This window comes from Ornithodoros turicata, unplaced genomic scaffold (genome assembly GCF_037126465.1).
Source record: "Ornithodoros turicata isolate Travis unplaced genomic scaffold, ASM3712646v1 ctg00001086.1, whole genome shotgun sequence".
Lineage (NCBI taxonomy): Eukaryota > Metazoa > Arthropoda > Arachnida > Ixodida > Argasidae > Ornithodoros > Ornithodoros turicata.
The window spans coordinates 52,509-73,923 of record NW_026999461.1 but is presented as its reverse complement, the minus strand read 5'-3'; the positions used below and the strand labels follow the sequence as shown (position 1 = coordinate 73,923).

The window sequence follows — 21,415 nt, the reverse complement described above, 5'->3', positions numbered from 1 at the left end:
TAGGTGATGCTATTTCAGCCACAGTGAGCTGGCACACAAAAACAGTTGCAGCAAAAAACCAGAAGTTTCACATGAGTAAATAGATCTGAAACATGACTGTCCCTTTAGTGAAGAGCACTATAACTGTGTTAGAAGCAAAAGGGTAGAAGCCAAATTTGGGGTACAATATTATTCCAACAACAATTAGTGTTTGCCAAACGGGAAATAATTTTACCATACAAAGAGAAGGAGAAGAGTTACGATAAAAAGAGAACAGTTTTCCAAGTATTCACACTGCTGTTACATGTAAGAATGGCCGTGAAGTTTTACTTGAGGTTCAAAGGCGGCTGAAAAGCATGGTAGCTCCACAACGTAGCAGCAGGGTGACGAAAAAGCAGAGCGATGTTCTCTTACCATATCTTAAAAACTAAGTATACAATTGAGTGTTGGTTATAGTCAAGCATGATGAAGGCATGCTAACAGGAACACTATAAGGCGCCACCCGCATGGAGCGTATTTGCCAGCCGAATTAAAGCGGAGCGTGTGCCGAGCGTGCCTATTGTTCAATAGGCGAACAGCCGAAACGCTCATATCTGGCGGGATAGAAATTTCGGCAGTGGAGTGCGCGAGCGGAATGGGGCCAGCCAATAGCAGTGACAGGAAACTGCACGTGACCGCTCTCCCTCCAGCCGCTCCAGCACGGCACGTAAATAAAAAACATGGCGCCTGTATTCGAGGTTGAAAGAGGTTGAACGCCTGATTTTAAGAAGATAAGTGCATTGGAACGTGAAGGTGATCGAGTGCAAAGACAATACGAAGTATATATTCTGGACAGAAGTCGCGGACGAACTTGTAAGTGTATTTACGCGTTTAAGCAAATGTAATTTATACTTCTCGGAGCCCAGAGATCTGCGTCGATTCCGTGGATAGTCGACACAGAAAGAAAATTTTCGGGAGCTTTTAAACAGTATGTATGTGAGTTAATAAACCTGTGTACAATAAGCTTCGTGTGTGTGTGTGTGTGTGTGCCGCCTTTGTTCGTGGTTTTATGTGCTTTTAATTACGATGACGGATTCCTACGTCCCTGTTTGATGTCTTGGATGTTTGTATGTGACTGAACAAACTCGATACCTACAAGTAAAAGCAATAAATAGTTGGCTAGCTGTCGTGCTTTACGTCGTGGCAGTCAACAGTCAACTATTTATTTGATATAATTTGACTGTCATAGTAATAGTTGGCTGGCATGCTTTATCGCCGAGTGCTTCCAACATATTATCGCCAGTGCCATGTATCCTTTATTATTTGGCCTGATCATCTAACCGTGATTGCTTAACTAATACTGTAAACTCTGATATTATGCTTTGAGACATTCCAAGCAAAAAACGCATCGACGATATGTGTTCGGAAACATCTGTCGGGCCAGCGGGTCAGCGTTCTTCTCGCACTTCGAAGAGCTGTACATATGGTACAATACAAGTATGCTTATGCTCACCATATGGTGAGCTCACTGCTTACCATCCATACAGCACAGTGCGCACAAGCAATGAGCATGGCTTCGCGTTTGGAAGTTGAACGCCTTATTGGCGAAGTCGAAAAGAGGCCAATATTGTGGAATGTCAAGCTGAAAGCGTATAAAGATGTGATAAAGAAGCAACTACTCTGGACGGAGGTCGCAGACACTCTAGGAATCCAAGGTGAGTGACTGACTGTTCACATCCATCGAAAGTATACACACCGGGCATATTTTGATAATGGTGTGGGTATGTCAGACTTGTGGAAGACACTCAGCAATTTTTTTGGGTTGAAGTTACTGAGTACCAGGCAAAATGTAGGAGAGTGGAGCACTAATTACTGAACCTTGAAGTGTATATGAGTAAAATACAGATTACTGACAAAGGAATCTCTTTGCTTTAAATTACTACCAAGTTGCAGTTTTCCAAATTAATTATCAAACAAAGAAAGTGAAGATAAAAGTGGATATTCGGATACTCTTGTTCTTCCGCAATATGTTCTTGGTGCACACTTTCGAGCAGGATACATTTTGCCCGGTGATGTTGCTTGTGTGGACACCCAGTGAAAGGAAGTATCTTACGACCAGACCACGGATTGATATGCACTGAAATTTCTCATAATACATATGCAACTATGCTAAAAATACTGTGAAATCATATTGGGAAGTATGCAGCAGCAACTTGAAAAGCTGTTTATTTTTGCACAACTGCGACATCTCCTCAGGCTACTAGTTCATCAACGCGAATAAGGAATGGTTAGAAAATGAAAATATGACACACTGTTAGCTTGTACTTGTGGTTCTGGATTCGACACACTGCATTGCCAAAACATTCGGCTCCAAAACATGCAGATATCAAGACCGGCATAACCAGGAAAAAAAAAAACATGCAAATCCGCGGTCTGCTTATGACAGTAGTATATCCAGAACCACAAGCCCCATTTTGTGGTCATTATTGCATTTATGTTGTGACAGCTTTGTGTAACGTTGCTGACATAAGGCCCCTTGTAGGGTTACACAGGACGGAATAGGAGGGGGCAGGGGTTTTCCCAGCACGGCCCTAATGGCTAAAACAATCATGCAACACCCCACAAAACTACCTGCACGAAGGGCCAAAACAGCTATCACACACCCAGAAATGAAAATCTTAGGAAGATCCATGGACAGGGATGTCGAAAAATATTTGGGTGGGTGTTGGCGGGGGGACTTCAATAAATCACTCTCAGGAGTAACTTAAGAAGCGAGTACAAGTTGAAGCGAGTACAAGTTACTTCATAGTTTTGAAGTTAGATACTAAATGCCAAATAAAAATTATAAAATAAAAATGCTAAATTTAGATGCTAATGCTTCAATACTAAAAAAAATTTAAGATATCTTAAGATAAGACTAACTTGAGCATGTTAAGTTATATACATCTCTGTGGTATATAATATGGATAACACTTGTTTCGTGCAGTTGACGCAGCTCAGAAGAAATGGAAGTCAATACGAGACAATTTCTGGAAAAAGTTCCAAGAAATAAGAAAAAAGAAGAGGAGCGGTGCCTCTTTTGAGGAGTGCGAGGTTTACCCGGAAGACGACACCTGGCCCTACTTTGGGCAGCTGTTCTTTTTAAAAGATGTGTGCACTACGAGGAGGTATTTTCTTTGTACACCATTAAGCATTTAACCATTAAGTACTAGCTCTGAGTGTCAGTAACTCATTTAAGAATGCTGTGTTGTTAACTCCTACAATTGCCCTTTTAATGCCACACCTATATGTCTTTCTTGCTTTGTTCTTACACTAGTGGTTAAACCACAGCAGTTCATGCAAGTGTTTAAAGTGAACACTTTTGAAATGCTCAAATACTGGCATGTTTGTGCTGTCAATATATTACTCCAGTCCACCGGATATTACTGAACCGGAATGTGAATACACAGATGAAAGTACTTCTGTTTGTGACATGTCTGACAACGTTTTTGTTAAATCCTACTTTAGGACTTCTGGAAACCTCCAACTGCCTCCTGTAGCGCCCATGGACAGAGCGGGGACGGCTGACACAGTGTCGTCTCTCATTAATTCATTTTACAATGTAGCAGATGACGACACTGTGCAGTCAACCTCTCTGGCTGTGAGTGATATTCCCCCGACCCAAGGAGCATCCCAGCAGTCCTCAGCTTACCCATCCTTTGAAACCTGTATGTCCCCTGTATCTGCCTCACCTGCATCCCACAGCCAGTCCTATACCCCAAACCTTCCTGCTGCACTACCCAACACTCCATCATCACCTATTCCTACATCCAGCACTGAAACTCCTTGCGCTACAACACCTCGCACAGCAACCCCTAGACAACCACCTCGTGCGGCAGAATTAAGTAAAAAGCGGAAGAGGAGAAATAACAACAGCGAGGAGGATGCATACCTGCGTGCCATTGACGAACGCCTTCAAAACAAGCCCGATGAGCATGAAAGTTTTGCTGCCGTATTAGCTGAAGGCATGCGGAGGTGCGCTCCGGAGCATATCAATGACATGAGGATTGAATTCATACAAATACTTAAAAAATATGACAAAATGTAAATCTAGATTTAATGGAAGATTTAGGTGTGGAATCATTTGCTGCATCGGACATTAATATTTATTCCTTCTTATTTTTTATCTTAGTAATTCACATTAGCTGTACTGTAGTTTTTGTGCGTATTTCTGTTTGATTTAAACACCCTTGTGCTTCAGTGTAAATACAAGATTTCACATTGAAATAAATTCAAACTCTGGTTTATATGTGTTTGTGTGTGTATTGACAACTTCTAACACCAGGATACCAAGCAGAGTAACCACAGCTTCTACATTGCCCACACTCATTTTCTGAGCACAATGACAGATATCTATACCGTGCCTTACCATCATTTTCATTGTGTGCTACAGGAAGAGCTGTGTTAATAACCAAAAAAGTAATGAAGTTACAGGAAAAGTTACCAAAGCTAAAATGTAATCAGAGTTCCATGTGAAATGTGATTTAGTAAGTCTTGGACACATCTAGCATCATAGCACTCATAGAAGTAGTATGTTCTGTGTGCATACAGAAAATCAGCTTTGCTGTGATTCTGCAAAGGCCAGTTTCACCGAGATATTACTGCAAATGATAGACACATACAGATACGACATTTGAGTATGTTTGGCACAATGTAAGATTTTTTTCCCGGGAAAAGCTCACTGTGAAAATCCCTGCTAACCTTCTTCCTACTGCACAGCATTCTGGTACTAATCTGTGTGTGTAAGATGTTGTGCTCCTTGCTACATTTCCCAGTATGGCTACTGAAATTTTATATAATTTGAAATAGAATATATGTAATAAAATGAGGAATTTATTGCACAATCCACATGTCCATCTTTATGTGGCTTTATTACCCTGCAACAATGCAATCAATGTGACTGCTTGCTTACAATACAATACAATACAATGCTTATTTTATTATACAATTACAAAAAATGAAACCAAGTGTGAGACTGGTAGGTTAACCTGTGTTGCAGTCCATCTCAGTGGTGTGACGCATATTTGTAATGGCATAATCTTCATCATGTTAATTTTGGGGCCCTTGAGCACCTACCCTCGGCCACTGCCACTCTAGTTGGCCTGCACTGCTGACAAAGTAGTTAGCATACAAGTCCCTGCACCTTGCTGCATCCCTACTATGATTGCGTGCAGAAGTGCGCTCCAGGCGGTGTTCTTCAACGAAATGCCCTGCTTCGGCATGCCAGCTCCCTTCGGTGATGTTGCCGAAGCGATCGACCTGATCGACTACTCCTGAAGGCACCCCACAACAATCAGCCAGGAAGTTGTGCAGAACACAAGCGGCCTTCACAACGTTGTCCACATTAGATGGGTTGAGGTTAATTGTCGTCAGCAGTATCCTCCAACGTGAGGCGAGAATACCAAATGCATTCTCAGCACAGTGCCTGCATAGTTGGAAAAACATATAGCACAACTACTGTACATAGGAGTCTTGATTGGATATGAAACGTCAATTTTAAGCTTAAAAAAGGTTTACCTGGCACGGCTTAGCCTCAAGTTAAAAACTCTCTCCTTAACAGAGAGACCACGTCCAGAATACGGGCGAAGGAAGTTTGGCTTCAGCTGAAAAGCTTCGTCGCCCACAAAAACATGGGGGACGATCACATTTGACTGAGGCAGTTTCATCATTCCAGGCATGCCTAGGGTGCCAGCATCTAGGTGATGTCCAAGTGCAGAAGCCTTGAACACACCAGAGTCACTCTGACGGCCCTCAGCACCCACATCAATGAGTGTGAATCTGTATAGACTGTCCACAACGGCCATTAGGACGATGGAGAAGTGGCCCTAAGTGGAAGGAACACGAGGTGTAAAACACAAGTCTTTGCAAGGAACGATCTTTTTAAGTACCAGCAGTAATAAGTTACCTTATAGTTGAAGTACGTGCTCCCAGACTTACTAGGGGCGGCAATTCGTATGTGCTTCCCATCAACTGCTCCAGTGCAGTTCGGGAAGTTCCACCGCTCTGAAAATCCGCCTGCAATGCTTCTCCACTGTGACTCTTTGGGGGGCTGTGGGAAATTATGTATACACCAGGTTGTTCATGATAATCCACAGCCTTCTAAACATGATGACCAGAAAAGTGTTATTTATACTGCTACAGAATGTTTCGATGGGAAGTGAGCTACCCACAGAGGAAAGCTGATTCATGTGAATTGTCCGCATTCTGTGAAGATGTGCACTTGTGAAGGGTCAATGCTGAGTAGCCTTGATAACTGCAGTCGTCACATTAAGAGTCCCCCCTCCATTGAAATCCCTCTCCATTAAAATTTGTTGCTATGCAATTATTTGGGGATAAAACATGACACTGCTGTAGATAATTCTGCTGGCTTTCACAAACTGTTCATATATGTCTAATCCAGAAATAATTCTGAGAGCCTGTGGTCAAGTTTTGACACGCTTATGTTCTCCCTTTAATTTTAGAAAGCACACCTTGTCACCTTTAATTAAACAATGCATACCATCATGTGTAGATCCTTCAGCCTATTCCACAGTGCTACGCATGTTAAGTGCACAGCCTCCCGAGACGTCTCGATCCCTACTCTGTAGGCCATGGCTATGTCCTTGAAGGCCATGCCTGATGAGAGGTACCTATAACATTTTAAGCGTTCTGCTATAGGGAACAGGCAAAAAGATCATCATTCTCTAAAACTGTCTTCAATAGTATTCATGCACCCTATTATTTTTTAAATGTATATGCATCTTTTGAGTGGACATCAAAAGTTGTACGGAGAGATTTATACACACACCCTACATGCCCCCCCCCCCAAGAAAACAAAGTTTTGCAACATTACAGTGTTTCCTGTGCATCCCCTATACACTGGAGCTTTCGTAATTTCAGCTAACACATGTTGTTAGTAATACAATGCTGTTACAATGTAACTGTTAATGACCCACCCCCGTACTTGCAATTCAAAATTACAGAATTACGCAATATTTATAACGTACTTGCAATCCTGAATAAATGATAATCCATACCAACTTTGAAAAGCAGGGCAGGTAGTAAGCCCACGAATTAGCAAGACAATGCAATTGTATGGAGGGCAAACCAATGTTGCAGGTGCTTACCGCAACGTAAGTGCGAGTCTCTCTTGTGATGTGAGTGGCTCTCTCACTACGTGCTGCTTCTTCAAATCTTCTTCTACCAGACTGTGCAGCCGATCGAAAGTCTCTGGCATCATGCGGAAGTACATCACAAAGTAATTGGAATCACCATGGTCTCTCATCTTCTTCATCTGAGGAAAAAGCAAGCAAAAACAACAATACTTATTGCGGCCGCTAAAGTTATGTCGAGTTGTTTTCGCAGTTTTGCGCTGCTTACCGCAGTCCAGTACTCGCTTTCAGTTCTCCGATCCTGCCAGAGCGGCCGAACCCACCACCGCTTCTCTTTGCGTTTCGACTCTTTTTTCCTCTTCAGAAGAAGAAGCATATCCTTCATGAGGAGTAATTCTCTCTCCCTATTCATCGCACGCAATCAAAACGAACTAGGTAATCTGCAACAGGAATATGAGTATCACTCCGTAAAGTGTTCTCCATTCTCCTACATTTTCACGGTATATCAATTAAACAATATGTAAATCCATACCTTGTGTAAAATTGAGCTTGGTAGCCGAAGTGTTGTGAGCGTGCGATATCCGATGCTGCAGGAGCAAAGCACACAACCGGGACGCGAAGCGCAACCAACATATAACCAGATGGAACCAGACGAAACCAGAAGCGCCTCGGGGACGCCGGGGCACAAAAAAGGACGCACATCTTGACTGCTTGTTTACGAAAGTGGAAACAGATGACATAGCGTGCTTTCACCAGTATATAGCTACAATGCAACTATGTACGTATGAAGCGGCACAGTCAGTGCCGGTCCTTGTTGTTTTTATCCTTCGTCCTCGTCCTACCCAGCACTGGGTTTTTTAAAAATAATTTTTAATTTAAACATATACCAACCAGTCCAAACACTTGCTCTGTTTCGCGGCGCAGTTCCCCCTGAAGTCGACACAGGACGCATACTAACCCCACTGTCCCCCACTCCTTGAATTGTCCTCTCTCCATCTGTCCACGTCTGTACGCTGCTCAAAGTCGTAGTTGCTTCGCGGCGCTAACACGGATTCAAAAAGAGAAGGAAGAGAGAGAACCAACTGTTTCAAAAACTATTTGGGATTGCAGACATTTATCACCCTGCTATTTTCATGTACCTAGTATATCAAGCAAAAACAGCAAAGGTTTTGAAATTTTGTTTCTCTCTGACTGCTTCCAACGTTCGTTAGACGCACGGACACATAGTCGTGTGTTCAGTTCCCATCTAGTATTATCGTATTGGTCGTATTCTTTGAGACAACGGCTTCTGTCGTCTGCTACAGCATTTCACGCTGTTGTAGGCAAAGAGCGCATTATCACCGCTGTCACGTATCATTTATTAATTCAATGTCTGTCTTATAACTAGTTTATGGTTTTTGTGATTACTGAACTGATACCTTGTAAGCTCGACTTACACAATGAGGTACTGCATAAGATAGATAAAAATGCATCTTGCTGGTGTTTTCGAGGACATCCATGTGTTGCCCTCAACACGTGTCATCCTGCAACCATGGCAACCGCGTCCATAGCAGGATGCCGACGCGTCACCATGCCAACCACGCCGCCCGGCCAGCCGAGAATCCGTCTCATGCGGTTGGAAGAGCTTAGGTACCGCGCTGCTCACGTTCCGCGCGGCTCGGCGGAGGCAACGCTGGACCATTTCGGTTGCAAAATACGCTCCATGCGGGTGGCGCCTAACGGACAAGCACGCACATACGCCATTCAACTTTAACTGACATGTGTTAGCCTATGCCTCTCCCAAGCTCTTTGAAAAGATTACCTCACTTGGAATCAGGATTAGTGAGTGGTGGCTAACGATATTACCGCCACATCAACACGGAAGAGCGTAATGGCCTCCCTTCTGCATCATGTCATGGAACGGGCTATTCTGTATTGGGATGGCTGCGAGTAACGTTAGCCACTATACAGGGTGTTTCACCTAAAATGATAAATTCCAGCTTGCGACGTACTCGCAGGGATTGTGGGACTTTTTGCAATTACCTTCTGGAAACCTTTGCCTGCATTTAGGAAGGCTTTGGACAATTTTTTATTATCCAACTTTTTTTTCAATCGAACTTTGAAAATGCTAAGGGAACCTCACTTTTTTTACACAAATGTGAAGTCCTCCATGAATAACCACATACCCAACAAAAACTGCACAGTATTGCAACAGAAATAGTATAAGAAAATTAGTAAATATTCCACTTTAGCCCCGCCTGCTCGATTGCCACTAAGAAGATCGTACGGAAGATGTGGGGAGAGGAGGAAGGGTTCCCGCCTCTTGCTTTATTATTATTTCCCCTGCTCTGACCTTGACGGTGGTGACAAGGCAAAACAAATGAAGGTAGGGACAGTTCCTCCTCAAGGCATACATTTCGCACACATTCCTTTGAGAAAATCATGCAAGCAGGGCTGAAGCCTTATTTCCACTAATTTTTGTCGACTATTTCTGTTGCGATATTGTGCAGTTTTTGTTGGGTCTGCGGTTATCCGTGGAGGACTTCATATTTCTGTTTAAAAAAGTTTCGCATGACGATTTTTGTAGTTCAATTGACAAAATAAATTTTCCACAATTAAAAATTGGCCAAAGACTTCCTCAATGGTGCCAAAATTTCGAGGAGGTAGTTGCCGAAAGTCTCACAGTCCTCCAGCAGGTACATCGCCAGTTAAATGTTTTGTGACTCTTGGTGAAACACCCTGTATAGGCCTACCTCCCTGTGAAAATCATCTTTTGAAAGAACTCAGGAGAGACATGGCCTAAGTTACCCACATTAAGCTGTTTGTGCGTGCTTGTCCGTCCTAGTGTTACACTCCGCATTCTTTCATCATGTTCACCCCTTGAAGCATTTTGTAGTTGTACAAAACCAGCATAACTGATGCATCAAGGCAGTTAAGACACTGTGAAGGCATTCCACATTGGCACGCAAGAAAACAGTACATAGCTGCCACTTTTGCTGTGATTTAGTCCTTCCACTCTTGCCACTTATTTAGACGATTTAGGCGTCCTGTCGTGGCGCTCTTTGGCGTGCCTCAGCCACGATTTTATGTTGTGCCCCACTTCGCTGCGTGTGGCATTCTTAAGCAGCCGGTTGGACATCACGATGCCTAGAAGAATTATGACACAGCTGTTAGAAAAATGACACGTCACCTGCGCATACTGTTTAACCTGATTACAGTCAAATTTTCTAGCAGAAACATTGCGTAATACTTACCGCAAATTTGCTGAAAAATATAACTAGGCCTGACTTTTTCGGAATTTACTTTTTTTTACCGAATTCAGAGATAACAGTTATAACTTTCTTCAAAAATACAGCACGTGACTAAACCCAGATTGGGTTCAATCGTGTTGAGTCAGGTGTGGACTTTCAGTTTAGTCGTCATGATGTTTTTATTTTGACGCTCTTCATAATCATACTTATGTATTTACAATAAGGGTTTCTTTCACTGCTTTTCTTCGGTTATTGGGAATTTGGTATCCCCTGGTCCAGCAGTTCTCGAGGAAACAGCGCTACCTGATAGTCGCTCATTTGCTTCAGAGTGTATTGAGCGTATGTGTATGTGCGATGTATTGAGCGTGTATGTTCTATGTATATTCTGTGACATCACACAACAAGTACTATGTTATCACGACCTTTTCCTACCATTCCTTGCGACATTCTCGAAATAATGGGGTGACATACCTTTCGAACTCATGGTCAGTCAAAGTGAACGCCCGCACTTGGTGAACGCTCCTGTCACCGATGCCAGGGTAACGCCACGATGACACACTGCAACCAAATGTTTTCCGTATTAATATTTCAGCTTTCATATCACCGCGATCAACAGACGAAGAGACACTGCCCACATACGTTGACTTTGCTCAGACTTGGTGGGAATTACACGCTGTACCGTATGCGAACTGGGGGAGACGCCACATCACTAATGTTACACATCGACGCGAAAACAAGACATTTTTATGACAATCTTTGAAGTAATCGAATTATGGTTGTCCAAGCTTTCAAATCCGACACATTTAACAAATCAATGTTGTTACATGCGTTCACTGTCGGCAATGAAAATCCCTACAAACCACGCTTCTAAATAGACGAATTCTCAGATTCCGCCGATGCTGTGTCGCTTCTGACGGCGACCCCTCCGAGATCCTCGTACCCTTGGCGTCGCTATAGAGATGAATAAACAACATATTAATAGAGAAAAATTAACTTCAATGGTGAGCTTACCTGACAAAACGCGTCCTCTACGCGCTCCGCGTTCAACAGAACTATGCTGGATTGGATTGGATTGGCCAAGCGGGTGAACGCCAAGTACGACGACAAGGTCGTTGGACTGTGTGCAGCTAAACGCTCCGAAAGCGTAGTACGCGCTGCAAGCAAATTTACGCTGCGGAAACAGTCGGCACAATTAAGTACGCTTAGCCAATATCTGTTCATGAAAGATAAGTTCTTCTCTGTTTCTTTTTACTTCAACCGGATTGGCCCGCCTGATTCCGGTTATACCTCTGGAGTCTGGACACATCGTTTCAACGCGTACACGTCAGCTGCGCCATCAAAATGACGGTGACCGCACACTGAATGTTTTATCGCAGGCATGTGGATACTGCAAAGTGAAGATCGCACCACATGATGCATCTCTTGTCCCCAGCATTTCCGATGCCAAAGTGCAAAGTTGGGGTAGTTGGTGTGACATTACTAGTTTAGGCTGCCAAGGGGGACGTCGGACAAAGTAGGAGACACGACAACAGAAACAGCTTACTCTCAACTGACGAAATTTAATGCAAGGAACAAAAACATCAGAACTACAAGATATGATGACGTCAACAGCAATAACAGCAGGGTTAGCACACTCAAACGGCGATATCACGATCTGTGCGACCGTCAGTTAGATAACCACATTCCGCAGAAGACAAGGCTATTGATGGGGAGCTAACACACTCGGGACCATGCTGAAAAATGTTGAAGGCCTCGTGTATCTCCCTCACTGTCTGATTGGGATGCTTGGCAAGCGTGCACGTGCAGTCAAATAACGGTGTACAACCGCAATCCCTTACATGTACTGCAAGGTGACCACTGGGCGTGTTTTTTAGTGCAGCCGCATGTTCAAGTAACCTAACATTAAGGCACCTTCCAGTCTGCCCTATATAGTACTTGCCGCAGGTCAAAGGGATTTTATAAACCAAAGATGTGTCACATTTTACGAAAGGCCTCTTATGCTGGACTTCACAACCCCGGCGTGGCTTGGGGTTATTGACTCTGGAGCACAGCTGTTGTAGCTTCACCGGAGCGGACAGGACCACTGGGACACCATGTCTTTCGGCTACTTTCTTGATGCTGTGCGAAATTTTATGTACATAAGGAATGCAGACTGGTCTTCCTTCGGGCCGCCTCCTCTCTGTGGTCGAGGCCTGCCGCATCTCGGTGATGAGGGTCTCTGACACAGATTGGATGAGGGTGTCCGGGTATCCACCAGCTGCCAACTTCCCCAGCTGTGCTTGGAAGCTGTGCTGCATCTCATGTTCACAAGACTTGTTGAGCGCAGAGCGCAACATGGTTCGAACAATGCCCCTCTTGACAATTTTGGTATGGCAAGAACTAAAAGGGAGCACGGCCTTCCTGGACCTCGGGTGGTAGGACCAGCATTTGTGAAACACAGAATCAACCATTCTAATGTCCAAAAACTGAATGCAACCTTTCACAGGCAGTTCGAAGGTAAAATCGAGGCCCCTGGCGTTGGCTTTGAATAGATCTAAAATATAGTGTGTATCCATCCTCGAGGAAATCGAATCTGTGAAAAAAATTAAGTAATCCTCCACGTAGCGAAAAATCCTGAAGATGCACCTATCCTTCAATGTTTCGTAGACCTGATTGTCCACAGCGGCCAGGAATATTTCGCATAAAACCGGTGAAACACACGAGCCGATAGGAGTTCCTTTCTTCTGAATGTAGAACTGTCCAGAGTTTTGCACTACGGTCGAAGACAGATAAACCGTGAGTAGCTCCATGAACGTCGAAATGGAGACTCCCGCATTATTCTGGAACCGTACTCCTCCCGAGCGCTCGATGATATCCTCCACTGACTGTAGGAGTTGGACGTGTGGAATTGAGTAAAACAGGTCGACAACATCAACTGAAAAAACGGTCATGTTGTTCCTTGACTCTCCCTTGAGGTAATCCACAACAGGTCCGGAGTTGGGTATAACGAAAGGGTCCGGAACATCGAGTTCAGAAAGATGACGCTGCAGAAACAACGACACACATTTTTGCCAGGTCCCATTCTCCGAAACAATAGCTCTGAAGGGGACACCGTCTTTGTGAGTTTTTGCCGTGTAGAAGACTTTAAGGAACTTCTCTTTGTGGCTTTTCACATTCTTTGCCAGCTGCAGAATATCAGCACTCCCACAAATGTCCAACACCTTGGTCCGTGCTTTCCTTTCATCGTCCGCCGAAGCCTTCCGGAAATTCTTGTCCAGTGCCTCTTCGCTCTTGTGGACGTAAAGTTGCCGAGGAACTACAACAAATCCACCCTCCTTGTCCGCCGTAACGAGATTGACATCTGCAGACTCGGAGTACTGCACAACTTGTTTCATTTGTCGTAACCGTGACCTAGGTAGAGCCGCGCTTTTAACTGCTCCAACCGCTTGGCGAATACAGGAAGCCTGAGCATCCTCCGGCAGGGGCCTGGCCACATTCCTAATGTACCCCAGGACTTCAGCCTTACTGGTTGCCGGCTGTAGACTGAACTTGGGCCCAAGGCCGAGGACCTTCGTCACACTTTCGGGCACAGAATGGCTCCCCAACACAATAACACCTTGAGGGGTCGGGTCCACAGTTTTGGCCTTCTTGAGTGAACCGAGCAGCGTCGACAAGCTCAACCTCCACAAGTGCTCAGCGAAGGTGTTCCCCATAACGCTGTAGTATTTAAAGCGGTTCGTAACACTTGCACATGGCGCAGATTGCATATAACACAACGACCGCAACACATCCTTGAAGAACTTGACATGGCGCCAGGCCTCGCCTCTCAGAATCTTGCAAATTCTTCGTGTGTGGGAAGGGGTGGGATCCATCACCCCACATAGTGTCCGGATGTCCTCTGGCACAAAAACGCGGTCCAAGGCGAAAGCGTATGTTCGGGCACGACAAAGTGCACGAGCGCCAAGAAACAAACATGATGCTATACGACGTTCCAAAGAATAGGAAGGGTCAAATAAGAAGGAGACCCCCATTGTAAAGGAAGTACACCGTACCAAAGTGCAATGTTGGGGTAGTTGGTGTGACATTACTAGTTTAGGCTGCCAAGGGGGACGTCGGACAAAGTAGGAGACACGACAACAGAAACAGCTTACTCTCAACTGACGAAATTTTTGGTACCCCAAAGTTTTGAAACTATTGCACCTGATTTCTCTGCCCAAATCTCGCGAGTCTCAACACCAGGAGCAAGCCTCCATTGCGTGGACGACTTATGGAGGGATATGAGAAACCAGAGGGTGGTTTGGGGGGAGTGGACCGCTATAGAAATGCGCGTCACATGAGCAAAAAGAAGGCTTTCGCCATTCTCAGAAAGCTGGACGCCAACACGCGACACCATCTGGTGAGAAGAACGTTTAATAGGAGACGCATCGTCGTGCTCAAGATCAACGACGTGTGGCAAATGGATCTCGCAGACTTTTCAAAATACAAGAGGTTCAACGGTGGCTACCGCTACATTCTCATGGCGATCGATTCCCAGTCCCGCTTTCCGTGCACCCTCCCGCTAAAGACGAAGCGCACCGCCGAAATGAAAAGTGTCATGATAAGACTTTTTCGGGGAAGTAACGCACCTACACGCATCTTTTGTGACACAGGAGAGGAATTCTACAACAAGACCGTCAAGGAGTACCTGTCACGAAAGAAGGTTCACATGTATTCCACCTACTCTCCCGTAATCAAGGCATCGCAGGCAGAATGGGTCATACGCACTTCACGCGACAGAATATTCCGTTATTTTAGAGTAACCGGAAAATACCACTTCGTTTCCGCACTTTCAAAGATCGTGCGTGACTACAACAACACCAAACACAGGACGTTGGGCATCAGCCCGTCCGAAGTCACGCCTGAAAACGAATTGGAGCTGTTCAATAAGATAAATGGGAAGCCCGTCGTACCCTCCGTGAAAAAAGAAGCTCAAAGTGGGGTTTAAAGTGAGGGTCCTACTACACAGAAAAGGTTTTCATAAGAGCTCGGAAGGGAGTTGGTCGCCTCAGATTTTCACCGTCTCCTGTCTGAGAGACACCTCCCCTCCCGTCGTGCACCTGGAAGATAACCGGGGTGAAGAAGTGGTCGGATCTTTCCCGAGGAGGTACTTGTTGTAACCCAAGATGCCAATCAGCCTTGGTCAGTAATGAAAGTGCAGAGAAAGAAGAAAGTGAACGGTTGGAGCTTCTCCTTGGTTCGCTGGTTCGGTTACGACAAAGAACACGACAGTTGGGTTCCGAGCAGCGACGTGGTCAAGATTGGGAAATGACATCAGACATCTACGTCCACCTCCTCTCGAACGTCAGCATGGATAAGTTTCCCTCGAATAAACTCAACGCCTTCATGGTAGCTTTCGATAGTCCGCTTCAGCTCTCGAATCGCTATAAAGTCGGCCTGATGGATCTCAGCATAAGCAACGATTTTTTAAATATCTGGTACGAAAGGAAGGATGCGAAAATCGAGGTTTCTTTCGAGGACACAGTCGAAGCCAGGAGAACTTTTCGTGTCACCTCGGATCTCGAGAGGGATTTGGGAAAAGCCCATTTGGAATTTAACGTTTCTTTCGCATACAATAAATCGCGATACAATTTCGTCTTACCCGAAGACGTGAAAACCGTGGAACTGGACCCTCGGCTTGCACAGGCACTCGACGCCTCGCTAGCATCACGCGAAGCAGGTCGTGCGGTCAAGCCGGATTATGTGAATGTAGTGATCTATGCTACAGTAGCCTAGATCACTACGTTCACATAATCCAAACGTTCACATAACCCAAACTGAGCGAATGCGAAGCCACCTCCATCTTATTGTAACGCTCCGCATCCGTTGCTTTCGGCGACGTCACTTTGAATTCGGGAACCACGTCCCTACGTAACACACTCAACAAGTATTTCCAGACACACAAGCTGGACGCCTCGTTATAATTCGCAGATAATGTCTATTCTCTGAAAACGCCGAAAGGATTGCACATACTGGAACCCTTTGTCAAGCTGCTACAGCTTACACCCGTCGAGGGACACGGAGAAACGCTACGCGTCTCTCTTCCCGTAGCGCGTCAATTTTTTCTTTCACGATCAAGACGAAAATCCCTCGATCTTTGCAACTACATCTACCTCCCGGCTATTATGCTACACCCCAAGCACTTCTGGATACGATTAACGAATTAGTGTAATGGCTCCCTGGAGGGATCTGATTAATGTAGGGGGTCCCAATTAGCTCTAATTGCTAATTAAATCGTGTTCAGGGCAGTTGAGCGTTGCGAACTACGAGAGTCCAGTACTTACTACTCTTATTGCTTTTGCTGCATTTTCGCATTTTGTCAGTGCACATATAAGTTTTGTGCTTTTACGTACAGTGCACAAATTTGTGCCGAACTGCAAATGTAAAACACAGATCTGCAATGCCATGTACAGGTACTGCCGGGGGTGTGCGCTGCAAGGCTCAGCATACTGTGGACCGCAGCAGATACTTGTTCTTCATCTCAGATTTCCCACATCTACTGAAAAACATTAGGAATGCCTTCCTGGGAAAAGGATTTTGTGTGCAAAATTCATTGAAGAGGCATGGAAGCAAGACAACAGTACAGTTACCCTTAAGGCTATGCCGCGTCTCACTGTTGCACACATCAGGCCTAATGCCTTCGACAAAATGAACGTAAATTTAGCTTTCCAGCTGTTCAGTGACGAGGTACTCAAAGGGCTCTTTGTATACCACAATCACATGCAGTCCTGCTACGGGTCACCAAAAGAAACAGAAGATTTCATCAGACGTATCAACAGGCTCATCAGAGTTATGACCTCTAAGATACCCTCCCAGGGGCTGCATCCCGGCTCTCATAATGCTTTGTTTCTGAAAGAATTCTTGGCGTACCCTGATGATTGGGACCATCACCAAGAACAAGAATCACTGATTTCTGAGCACAAGCACTGCCTGGCCTTCGAGTTACACTTTGCAGCACGTTGGAACTACTGGACTACCTTTGCACTTTCATGCAATTCAAATACTTGCTCACCTCACGATTAAGTCAGGACAAACTGAGAACCTTTTCGGGATCATAAGGCAGTCCAGTGGAACGAATGGCCACCCAACAGCTTCCCAGTTCCTAGTGACAGTCAACCTCCTTTCATTTATAACTTGGCCAAACCGCCACCTTCTGGAAATGCACCACCAAGCATCATATCAGCACTGCTGCCAGCACCACCTCTCAGCAATGGACAAAGCTGTACCCTACTGGATACCTTTGTTGACCCTGGATGATGCTGAGAGAGTTCTATCATCCACCAGTCAAGGCTGTGATCGCTCCAGATACAGTGAAAAGCACAGTAACAGCCTCCTCCTCTACTACATAGCTGGGTATGTAGCAGGAAGGATAAAAGGAACCAAGCAAACCACAAACGTATAATGGACATCTAGAGGATGGTACACCGTGGATATTTTGGATATCTAGTAGACATCTGGATATATCCAGCTAACGTGGAATGGATGTACTATGGATCGTCAGAAGCTCATCCATAACTGTATACATGGATATCTTCTGGATGTAACAACTGGACATTTGCACATCCAATGGACGTGCTTGTGAGGCATTGCGACGTCTAATATACGTCCTATCGATGTTCCTACTGGATTAACGACAATATATAGACCAGATTGCAAATCTACTTTTTCTGCAATTTTGTGTGCATGAACAGCGCAAATGACGTAGCCGTGGCCGTACCCCACCCGGCACGGCTTGGGCATTTCTCAGTAGCCTCTATTGGCGTACTGGATGAAACATATACAAAAGTACCAATAGTTGCGTGATAGTAGATGGGTAGAAATCCAGCGAACCGGTAGAATGTAGGAAGGGAGTTGCCTCAGGACAGAAGCCGCCGATATTTCGAACAGAGACTGTTCTTCTTCTGGGCACCGTCCTCATCATTGGCATGGTATTTAAAGGGTTAGGTGTGACGTGTTTAAAGGTTCATGCGAATTGTGGGTCAACAGCCCGGAGGGAAGAAAGGTTCCGTACGGGTTTTTGCGGGATGTTTGTTAAGTGTAGTGGGGCCGAAAACGTTTGTAGCGGTGACGAGGATGTGATTCTGCAATTAATTCGTTCGTCTGCAATGAGTCAAACTGCCCGCTAACATTTCTGATATTCCTTCCTGACAAATATTGTGTTTGTAATTCAGGCTATTGTCTATGATGAGGTTACCTACTGAGTGGAGCTGTCAAACTGACAGGTTTCCTGTGTTGGTGGAAGAGCGCTACGTAGATACTTTGCAGAGAGCAGGACGCGAACAAATGGAAAAACTTGCTTTTACTTGTTCTCCAATTTCTCACGTCCTCGCAAGATAGATTCGCTTTCTTCTAGCGCTATACGTAAAAATTACTATTGAATTGATAATCGAAACAACGTTTCGTAACCGTACGTCTATATTATCGTATGTTAATCCGGTAGGAACATCGATTGGACGTATATTAGACGTCGCAGTGCCTCACAAGCACGTCCACCGGATGTGACAAATGTCCCGCTGTTACATTCAGGGGATATCCATTTATACAGTTATGGATGAGCTTCCGACGATCCATAGTACATCCATTCCACGTTAGCTGGACATATCCGGATGTCTACTAGACATCCCAAATGTCTTAGACGTTTGGATCTTTCTGGTATGTCTAACAGACGTTTGTAGTTTACTGGGAAGTGAGTGTGTTGCATGTGCAGAAAGTCTATGTGTGAGCCCAGCCGAAGCACGCTGCGACGCCTGTTTGACGGCGCTACCCTGCTGGAAATAGTCCAATTCAAAATAGCCCAGAAATCTCATTCGATTTAAGTGGATATCACATTTACAATTCTCATTGAAAGGAGCCAAAATTTCCCATTCCGAATCGACAATTTTGGACAAATACCATATTGAAAACTACTGGAATTTAATGGGTTTCAAAGAGAAATCACTGTAATTGTCAATGGGGATGAAGTGGAACCACGCTTAATGACACCCATTGGAGGTTAGTATAGTTTACCATTGGCCAATGTGCCGTAGCCCAGATTTTCCCATTAAAGTCACGTGGAAATTCTCATTGACGATTCACCTTTTGAATGTGTAAAAACATTCGATTCTGCTGCATCGAATGAGCAGAACGCATGCTTTTGTTGTAGAAAGGAGTTACACTGGATGCCGTTTCTGCGTGCACATTTATTTCTTCACACATCACAATACAGTAGATATTAAAATATTACAAGTGGGACATATAAAGGTGAAAGTTATTTCAAATGTTCAAAAGTGTGAATATTCACCAATCAGTTAAAAATCGCTAGCAAGACAGTGAACAACAAGAGTAAAAACTCGATTCAGCACTTACATGTTTTGAAAGCATACTGTCCATCACCAACACACACAAAATAAATCCACAATCAGTATCTTCATAGTGATATGTGTCCCCAACGTCCGTACAGCGTCGACGAACAAAACAGTAGGTCTTGAAGCACTCAACCATCATGGTCTTCTGTGCTTCGTAGGTGATTCGCGATGTCCCGTCCAGCTTGCGTTTCATGCGTGAAAACTAATCCCATCCAACTTCGGTAAGATTCCGTTCTGGCCACCTGCTGACAAATGCCTATGCCAGCTGCGTCGCACCAGCCTAACCTTCGAGAAACACAATTTTTAAAAGATACAAGAACAGCAGCATGTCAGTGTGAGTGGGTGTCAAATATATTACATACCGTTGCTCACAGCGCGGGAGGTAACACTGACTGCACATTTCGCTCTCCTCCCATCACCGGTTGTAATGCCTACGAACAGGGATAAAAACATGCGAGACTGTGTAGAAAGAACGGGTATGCTTCTAACATCGATTACATACCTTACAAAGGGGAAAAAATCCTCAAAATAACGCCCGAAATACACCAACTGCCTGTGAACCACGACGGGACAAGGCGCGCATCCGAACACGTCGGCATTCCGTAACAGACTGACTAATCCGTTGAAGATTTGAGGAAACGCATGGTCTACCGTGCACTGGAATGTTATAAGAATGCAGAAACAATAGCTTAAAGTGATTGGTGCGTATGAACTTACCGCGGCACATGTGCTTTTGAGTATATGTTCACGAACATTTGAAATAACGTAGCGAACTATTTTCAACGCCGACGAGCCACTATGCGGTGCGGCACGGAAACGTGTTACAATGCGCCCGCTTCGGACTCTGCGTCTGCGAGCGGCGACATCGGCGAACGGCTTGCTCAGTTGATTTGTTCGGAATAAATTTTCATTTGCTTCATTAATCAATTTATACTATGTCTGATTGTCGTTCAATTTTCGCTTGCAATATATGTCGATACGGTGCGTATTCTGGAGTTTCATTTGTTTGAATCGGACGCGTTCCTCGAATTAGTTCATGTTCTACACGGGCGTACGGCGTTCTTCCTAATTATATTATTACTTAATTTGAGAGTGATGATGTACTATTGGTCACCATTACGCTCGTTCCTTCAGCAACTGGCTTCTCACCTATTGTAGTGGCGGCCATGCAACATGTTGGATCCCACTAAATCAATTGGAAAGCAGTTTCTCATTGGTACACATTAGCCCAATTCCTCATTCCTTCTATTGGTGCAGACTGTAATGCACAACATGTTGGATCTCATTAAATCAATTGGAAGTCAGAGTTTCTCACTGACGACCATTAAACCATTTCGTTCAATTGGTTCCTTGCTTCGTGACGTGGTCTTCGCCACACAACACGGCAGAGCCCGGTTTCGCGAAGGCAGCTTCCCTGCTAACTTCGACTTCAGTCAATGAGAAATAGTCGGCTTGTACACGTTGAACGAATTCGCAGTCTGATTTCTCATTGAATCTCATTAAAATTGCGGGGAGAAGTCAATGAGATCATGCCGAGTATTTCCAGCAGGGTATTATGGCGCCACCTGTTCGCTAGTGAACCAACTGCGCAGTGAAAACGGTCAGACAGGCTGCACGCTGTCGGGAAGCACTGGGGTATCGCTGCACAACACACAGTTAGATTCATGCTGCACCACTCGTTGCAACCAAGTTCTTCCCGTGGTGCCAGCGGTCCCAAAAAGGCGATGTCGTGCCGTCC

General features: G+C 44.8%; 3 protein-coding genes and 1 long non-coding RNA gene across 4 annotated transcripts; 1 reads left to right on the top strand and 3 right to left on the bottom strand.

Annotated features, from left to right (window-relative positions):
- Window positions 1-1,415: 1,415 nt before the first annotated feature.
- LOC135376415 (transcription factor Adf-1-like) lies at window positions 1,416-4,155 on the top strand. Its single transcript, XM_064608917.1, has 2 exons — window positions 1,416-1,673; window positions 2,927-4,155. Exons 1-2 carry the CDS (start codon window positions 1,442-1,444, stop codon window positions 3,154-3,156), a joined length of 462 nt encoding a protein of 153 aa, XP_064464987.1. The 5' UTR covers window positions 1,416-1,441; the 3' UTR covers window positions 3,157-4,155.
- An 841-nt stretch (window positions 4,156-4,996) lies between these two features.
- LOC135376409 (uncharacterized) lies at window positions 4,997-7,148 on the bottom strand. Its single transcript, XM_064608913.1, has 5 exons — window positions 7,104-7,148; window positions 6,497-6,626; window positions 5,903-6,046; window positions 5,515-5,822; window positions 4,997-5,422 (listed from the first exon to the last, which is right to left on the bottom strand). Exons 2-5 carry the CDS (start codon window positions 6,608-6,610, stop codon window positions 5,047-5,049), a joined length of 942 nt encoding a protein of 313 aa, XP_064464983.1. The 5' UTR covers window positions 6,611-6,626; window positions 7,104-7,148; the 3' UTR covers window positions 4,997-5,046.
- A 2-nt stretch (window positions 7,149-7,150) lies between these two features.
- LOC135376410 (uncharacterized) lies at window positions 7,151-7,699 on the bottom strand. Its single transcript, XR_010417678.1, has 3 exons — window positions 7,621-7,699; window positions 7,357-7,528; window positions 7,151-7,270 (listed from the first exon to the last, which is right to left on the bottom strand). It is a non-coding gene; the product is annotated as an uncharacterized LOC135376410 (long non-coding RNA).
- Window positions 7,700-11,952: 4,253 nt separating this feature from the next.
- Window positions 11,953-14,010, bottom strand: LOC135376414 (uncharacterized). The gene has a single exon (XM_064608916.1). It carries the CDS (start codon window positions 14,008-14,010, stop codon window positions 11,953-11,955), a length of 2,058 nt encoding a protein of 685 aa, XP_064464986.1.
- Between the last annotated feature and the right edge of the window lie 7,405 nt (window positions 14,011-21,415).

What these genes read in the sequence shown, in the direction of transcription:
- LOC135376409 (XM_064608913.1), bottom strand. Translation starts at nt 6,610, where the DNA reads ATGGCCTTCAAGGACATAGCCATGGCCTACAGAGTAGGGATCGAGACG. An exon ending in TGAAGGATCTACACATGATG is followed by an intron (nt 6,047 to 6,496) that starts GTATGCATTGTT and finishes AATTTCCCACAG; the next exon opens with CCCCCCAAAGAGTCACAGTG. An exon ending in GCACGTACTTCAACTATAAG is followed by an intron (nt 5,823 to 5,902) that starts GTAACTTATTAC and finishes CCTTCCACTTAG; the next exon opens with GGCCACTTCTCCATCGTCCT.
- LOC135376415 (XM_064608917.1), top strand. Translation starts at nt 1,442, where the DNA reads ATGGTACAATACAAGTATGCTTATGCTCACCATATGGTGAGCTCACTG. An exon ending in AGACACTCTAGGAATCCAAG is followed by an intron (nt 1,674 to 2,926) that starts GTGAGTGACTGA and finishes TATAATATGGAT; the next exon opens with AACACTTGTTTCGTGCAGTT.
- LOC135376414 (XM_064608916.1), bottom strand. Translation starts at nt 14,010, where the DNA reads ATGGGGAACACCTTCGCTGAGCACTTGTGGAGGTTGAGCTTGTCGACG.